Source organism: Myxocyprinus asiaticus, chromosome 25, assembly GCF_019703515.2.
Source record: "Myxocyprinus asiaticus isolate MX2 ecotype Aquarium Trade chromosome 25, UBuf_Myxa_2, whole genome shotgun sequence".
NCBI lineage: Eukaryota > Metazoa > Chordata > Actinopteri > Cypriniformes > Catostomidae > Myxocyprinus > Myxocyprinus asiaticus.
Genome location: NC_059368.1, coordinates 35,715,379 through 35,722,830, shown reverse-complemented (window position 1 = coordinate 35,722,830; position 7,452 = coordinate 35,715,379). Strand labels below are relative to the sequence as shown.

Genomic DNA, 7,452 nt, shown 5'->3' with positions numbered 1-7,452 from the left:
AATGATAACAGAAATCACCCAAATGGCCCTGATCAAAAGTTTACATACCCTTGAATGTTTGGCTTTGTTACAGACACACAAGGTGACACACACAGGTTTAAATGGCAAATAAAGGTTAATTTCTCACACCAGTGGCTTTTTAAATTGCAATTAGTGTCTGTGTATAAACAGTCAATGAGTTTGTTAGCTCTCATGTGGATGCACTGAACAGGCTAGATACTGAGCCATGGGGAGCAGAACTGCCAAAAGACCCGTGTAACAAGGTAATGGAACTTTATAAAGATGGAAAAGGATATAAAAAGATATCCAAAGCCTTGAAAATGCCAGACAGTACTGTTCAATCACTTATTAAGAAGTGGAAAATTCGGGGATCTCTTGATACCAAGCCAAGGTCAGGTAGACCAAGAAAGATTTCAGCCACAACTGCCAGAAGAATTGTTCAGGATACAAAGAAAAACACACAGGTAACCTCAGGAGAAATACAGGCTGCTCTGGAAAAAGACAGTGTGGTTGTTTCAAGGAGCACAATACGATGATACCTGAACAAAAATGAGCTGCATGGCTGAGTTGCCAGAAAGAAGCCTTTACTGTGCCAATGCCACAAAAAAAGCCCGGTTACAATATGCTTCTGGCACACTGTAATTTGGAGTGACGAGACCAAAATAGAGCTTTATGGTCACAACCATAAGCACTATGTTTGGAGAGGGGTCAACAAGGCCTATAGTGAAAAGAATACCATCCCCACTGTGAAGCATGGTGGTGGCTCGCTGATGTTTTGGGGGTGTGTGAGCTCTAAAGGCACGGGGAATCTTGTGAAAATTGATGGCAAGATGAATGCAGCATGTTATCAGAAAATACTGCATGAAAGCTGCGCATGGGACGCTCTTGGACTTTCCAGCACGACAATGACCCTAAGCACAAGGCCAAGTTGACCCTCCAGTGGTTACAGCAGAAAAAGGTGAAGGTTCTAGAGTGGCCATCACAGTCTTCTGACCTTAATATCATCAAGCCACTCTGGGGAGATCTCAAACATGCGGTTCATGCAAGACAACAAAAGACTTTGCATGACCTAGAGGCACTTTGCCAAGACGAATGGGCAGCTATACCACCTGCAAGAATTTGGGGCCTCATAGACAACTATTACAAAAGACTGCACACTGTCATTGATGCTAAAGGGGGCAATACACAGTATTAAGAACTGTAGGTATGCAGACTTTTGAACAGGGGTCATTTAATTTTTTCTTTGTTGCCATGTTTTGTTTTATGATTGTGCCATTCTGTTATAACCTACAGTTGAATATGAATCCCATAGGAAATAAAATAAATGTGTTTTGCCTGCTCACTCATGTTTTCTTTAAAAATGGTACATATATTGCCAATTCTCCAAGGGTATGCAAACTTTTGAGCACAACTGTATACACACACAAACATACATACACACACACACACACACATATATATATATATATATATATATATATACACATACATACACACACATATATATATATATATATATATATACACACACACACACACACACACATATATATATATGTATATGTGTGTGTATATATGTGTGTGTGTGTGTGTGTATGTATGTATATTATATATATATAATTTAAATTAAGAGCCTACACTAAATTTACTTCATTTAATGCAGCTCAGCAACAACAACAAAAAACCGAGAAAAAGGAGTAAGACAAGATCATACCTGGAGATGCGCTGGCTGTTGAATAACTTGTTGGTACTGTTGCAGGACCTGCTGTAGTTGAGCATGTTCTTGCATCAGTGCCTGGTACTGAAAGCTGGCCCTCTGATGCTGCACCTGCTGCCAGTGGGCAGCTGCTGCCTGCAGCTGTTGAAGACGTGCTGCTTCAGCAGGGTCTCCTGTATCACCGATGCCACTGGGCTGTGGTGGATATTAAATCAAAATGCTGATAAGTCAACATTAAATACAATCTGGTTACACTGCCAAAATGCCTTTACTCAGGGAACTAAGTTCCACAGGGATCTGAAACAAAGCATTTGATGCAGTAATAGGTGGCTATTTCATGTAGGCCAAGGATGGGCAACTGGCGGCCCGCAGGCCGTATACGGCCCTCTGTTACGTTGAATACGGCCCATCGGACAAGACTGAGTATTGATTTTATTTCTTTGGAAAAGGGATTATGTAAAGATTGAATTCAGTTTATGATGTTATTACAACTACTGACCAGAAGAGGTCGCTTGTTCTTAGCAGACCTGCTGATCACTCTAGGATTCTAGCATGCAACATCTTACACTAGCTCATCATTTATAAGGTAAATTGAGCTAAATTTTACCTCAGCTTGTGCGCGCTATTGTTAATGTATGCCGGTGGAACCCATGTCTTTTGTTTGCCTGGATACGAAATCTGTCATTTAAGATTTCAATTTGATTCGCAAATACACCATTGATCAAGTGATCAAAGAGGCGTACAGTATGAGAGATACATACACCAGAGCTCTCTTCACAGATGTAAAGGGTAAATAAAATACAAGTGTAAAAGGTATCAAAAGTTTTTACGAAATCCATGACAGTGCAGGAATCACCAAAGACATCTAATGCTGTTACGCTCATGCTTGTGAAAAACGAAAAAGTTGTTATTAGAGGAGAAACTTTGAAGAAATGCGCGATTGAGATGCCTGACTGACTGTTGAAAAGTCTTGTGAATAGAGAGAATGTTCTCTGTATGTTGTGGTGCTGAAATGTTTTGTATTAATGCACTGAAATGATATGTTCTTGTATCCAGTATTGTTATTGATGATAATATTTCGATTTTAACTATTACCTATAAGCCGTTTTATGAGGCGGGGTTGAAAATGTTGTCGGTTCATTTGTGTGTTTGTCTATTGCAAATGTATGCAAAAAGTCTGAAGTATATTGCTTGTCAATTGAACATGAATTTGTACGTTAATGGCATGTTTTAGTAAAAAGGCAAATTACAAAATAATTATATTAGTTTTTATAAATATTTTTATATTAAAATATTAATATAGGTAACAAAATCTTTAAAAGAACACTGCATTAGTTGTGCATATATATTACCCACAATAATGAGGAAATTGAGTAAAGGGGGTGAACATTGTTAGAGTGCGGATTTGTAATCTGGCCCCTTAGTAGAAAGGAGAAAAAATGTTGGCCCTCTTCAAAGTTGCCCATCCCTGATGTAGGCCAAAGTGAATGTCACACAGTGGCAGTGAGTATAAAACACAGCATTGTGTGTTTAATTTAGCCATTTAAACAAAAAGTTATACAAATTTTGTACATTAAATCCCCCTGCAACAAGCTCCAATATGACAAAATAACATGAATAATGACTTACATTTCAGTGTCACATATAGCTACCGTATGTTATCAAAAGACTTGGAATGTAGCACTTGAGTTATATTGACCACTTCCATTACACTTTTGTCATTTTGAAGGTTTACAGCTCCAGTCTATCCCTTTCATTATACAGAAAAGTAGTAGCCGGGATATTCTTCAAATATTCAGCTTTTGTTAATTACTTAATAAATCACAGAAATGGTACTACAGACAAGTACGCATCTAAAGGACAACGTGAAAAATGCACAAGGCAAGCGTACAACCAAAAAATATGAACAGCATCATACTTTTGTTTCCTCAGGTGGTGGGGGAGGCGGCGGCTCATCTTTGGGAGGTGGGGGTGGAGGGGCGCTCTTGGGGGGCTCAGTTGGAGGTGGTGGAGCAGGAGCCTGGCAGTTTCCATTAGACGAGTTATCTGAAATCTGATTCTGCTTCAGTTTTTCATTTTTTAGCTTCTGCAAATTTTGAAGGTGCTGCTGGTACCAATAGTCCTGCTGCTCCTGTACACAGTAATTACAGCTGTAACTGTATATAAAATCACATAATATACAACAAAGGTACAACATACAGTAAGATAATCAGGAGCTGAGCATAACTAGGAAAATAAATATTATCATCCACTATAGAAAGTTTCTTAAAGGAATGGTCCGGGTTCAATACAAGTCAAGCTCAATCGACAATATTTGTGGCATAATTCTGATTACCACAGAATAACTATTAAAAGGTGCACTCAGTAATTTTTTTCCCCATTAAAAAAGTTTTACTCCTACAGAAATTAATTGTAATTTTGAAACATATGTATAAAATCATGAGCACTCACATGAGATGAGACTCTAGTCATATGAGTAACCTTATAAAACCTGTTTTATTCTACATGGGGGAGGGGCGCCCTCATGGGGGCTGCCATTTTAGCATCACATGACCAGCTGAATACTACTCGCTTAATCTCAGTAACAGCCTTGTTATTGGACACTTTCACTCTTGGATTAAATTAATCATGGCTGATTGTGAATAGTGAATTTCTACAATGGCATCTGTAACTGAAACATTGATTTGGAATGATGCTGCATCCACACCACTAGGTGTCACTGTAAGTCCAAGATGACACAAGCAAAAAGTTACAGAGTGCACCTTTAACCTCGACCCTTGCTTATAAGAAAAAGAAGCAAAAATCATTGGCTGTGTCTCGTTTGGAAGGATGCGTCCTCCGGAGGTCACATTTGTCAGCCGCATACGTCATCGAGGCAGTCTCATTTCAGAAAAGTGAGTAGGACACTTCGAATGCAGCCTTCAAATGTGACCTTCTTTCACGGGAATTCTGAGGATGCATGAGGTGTATCCTTTGTGGGCACTCACAACCCACAATGCTTTGCTTCAATGGAAATGTCTAAAAAAAATTACTCCAATTTGCCCGTAAATATGATGTTCAAACGCAAGGAATGTTAATTCCCAAGTTGAAGTACCTCAGTAGATGGGTGCAGAGTATATAATATGTATAATTATATTAATATATAATTACAATAAAGTATTAGACTAAATCTACACCTGTAAAATCTATTTTCTTTTCTCTTTACATCATTATAACTCTCCTAAAATTTACCACATACATTCCCTTCCAGAGGGACTTTGTTCCCTTCTCACTCAAAGCGCTCGCGCTTGTTAAAAGTGGCGTGCTGTCATAGCAACCATGTTACGTTCCGTTTCCGTCTGTCCTACGAAGGCCGTCTCGTTTAAACAAGGCTTGTTTAAAGGAGGACGCTCGGTATACTGCAGCCTTCAAAGGACGCGTCATACCAAGCATGCAGCTATCTAAACAGGACACAGACATGGTTACAGTTCCACACTATCAATGGAAGTGAATGGACCAGTTCATAAACACTAAAATAGACATAGTTTCAAAAATATAGCCACAAAACATAGACATTATATATATTAACATTATTTTAGGGTGATAAATCAGGAATTAACCGAAGTTACAGCGTTTATCAGATTACAGGGTATGCCTGCATTATGTCGTCATGACAACGAAGTTGTCAAACTGGATTTATCATTAGGCAGATCATGTTAACATGAATAAAGTTTATGTTTTGTCACTATACTTCTGAGACAACGTGCAGTTTAACGTTTACGGACTGGCCCCATTCGCTTCCATTATAAGTGCCTCAAATTGAGGTAGTTAACAATGCCACAAATGCTATCGATTGAGCTCAACTTGTATAGAATCCGGAACATTCTGTGACCATGAGAACCCAGCAAATAATGATGATAATAATCAAAGTAATTTACTACCATGTTTTTTAGACATGGCGCCATGGTTTTCCTTGTATAGTATGGTAATACTAACACAATATGTATAAATGATACATCTCTGTACTGTAGTGATTGTAAAGAGCATCAATGCATCATCATAATGTGTACTGGTGAGGGTTCTGATGACGTCTAGGTTGTGACGACATCTACGGCTACTGCGTCATTACATTGAAAACATGCTACAGAAGCTTGCCTGCAGAGACATCGACGAAAAGTCGGGCTTTTCATGCGCCTCCGACGTACTGGCTTCGCTAACCTTTGGAGCTGGAGCGGGGGTCTTCACTGCAGGTGATGATGAAGGCTCGGGTGGTGGGGGCTTCACCTCTGGTGGCGGCTGAGACGGCCCTCTTATGGCTGATGGATCTTGAAATTTGTTGGACGGTGCGGCGGCATTACCTGTCTGCCAGTATGGAGCGGCCCCAGCGCCGCTGCCGCCGGGGTGGTGTAGCACAGACTGGAGCTGCTTCTGATGCAGCTGCTGCAACTGTTGCATCTGTTGTAAATGCTGCTCTTGCAAACTAGAGAAATTGGATGACGCTGTAAGGGTTGGGGCTCCATATCCCCCATAACCTCCAACTCCTCCTCCTGCTGCTGCTGTTGGTGGAGGCTGAGCTCCCCTGAACTGATGTGGACGCGGGCCGAAGTGTGGAGGAGGCTGGTGTCCTCCTCCGTAACCGCCCCAGGAGGGATGCATGATCGCGCCGAGACACTGCGGGCCAGGCGAGGCCTAGCCGCCTGATCGCATAAAGCCGGTTACTTTTAGTCTATAACTACAACTATGCGCAAATATGGGCACGATTATCACACGGACTCTAAATATCATATGAAAATATAAACTATATTTGATGTTTACAGATGTGTGAGAAACTGATCGTTCAAATTCATCATTGTCTGAATGCTGTATCCTCGCCGAATCCGTGCACTAGCCCGACTGTGTTTGCATTCGAGCGTGATGACGCTCATCTACGTCAGAGCGTTTCCATTCCTCTTCCTCGTGAAGGACGTTGAACGTTTTATGGCGCGTTACCGCCACCTGTTGGTTTGGAGACTACAAGCGGCATTGTCTTGTTTCGCACTCTAGACGTAAAACTGTTCGTTTCGTGCTGTCTTTCAGATAAATGTAGTCTTTCAACGCCATTACGCAATTTCTTATTGGAGTAGCTTCATAAATGATGTAAATTGGAAAAGAGTCTGGTTGTTACCTCATAAATACCTTATTGTGAACATGGTGAAGCAATCTTTAAACTGCAAAGTGGCACAGAAACTGCATCTGAAGTGGCAATAGTTGTATTTATACAGAAGGGCTGAAACGATTAGTTGACGTTGTCGACAAACATTTTCATTGTCAAATAGTCGTTTGATCTCATTTAAGGAACATGAGATCCCATTAAACACTAATGATGATGCACGAGAGTAGCACTGCAGTTCGTGTCTGACTGAGGAAGAATTACACACAGTCCAGATGCACCCCTAAACTTTCCAAACAGCTTCAGGTGATGTAGATCGCAAATTATGAGGGAATTATAATGCAAAAATACAAAATAAGTAAATACAGAAGCACTCTTGTTGCAGAATAAGCGGAGCCGGAGCTCTTTAAAGGAAACACCCCGGTGTTACATCTTAAATGCAGTTATATTTAATGCGTTATAGCTTTATTAAAGTTCAAATATTACGGAAGCAGGTCATGTAATTGTTAGATTAATCAATTATCAAAATAATCGTTAGTTGCAGCCCTATTACACAGACTGCTTAAAGGTGCACTCAGTCATTTTTTCCCCATGGAAAAGTTTTACT

General features: G+C 40.3%; 1 protein-coding gene across 4 annotated transcripts in view; it reads right to left on the bottom strand.

The window, feature by feature from the left end:
- Positions 1–6,645, bottom strand: part of LOC127416234 (YLP motif-containing protein 1-like) — a 64,742-nt gene extending 58,097 nt beyond the window's left edge. Inside the window, exons 1-3 of one of the 4 annotated variants that reach the window (XM_051655472.1) lie at positions 5,852–6,645; positions 3,636–3,848; positions 1,715–1,912 (exon numbers count right to left, since the gene is read on the bottom strand). In XM_051655472.1, the coding sequence (XP_051511432.1) occupies positions 1,715–1,912; positions 3,636–3,848; positions 5,852–6,352 (912 nt within the window). In that variant the 5' untranslated portion in view covers positions 6,353–6,645. The remainder of the gene's footprint in view (positions 1–1,714; positions 1,913–3,635; positions 3,849–5,851) is intronic. The other 3 variants (XM_051655470.1, XM_051655469.1, XM_051655471.1) reach the window with 3 other exon arrangements.
- Positions 6,646–7,452: the final 807 nt, after the last annotated feature.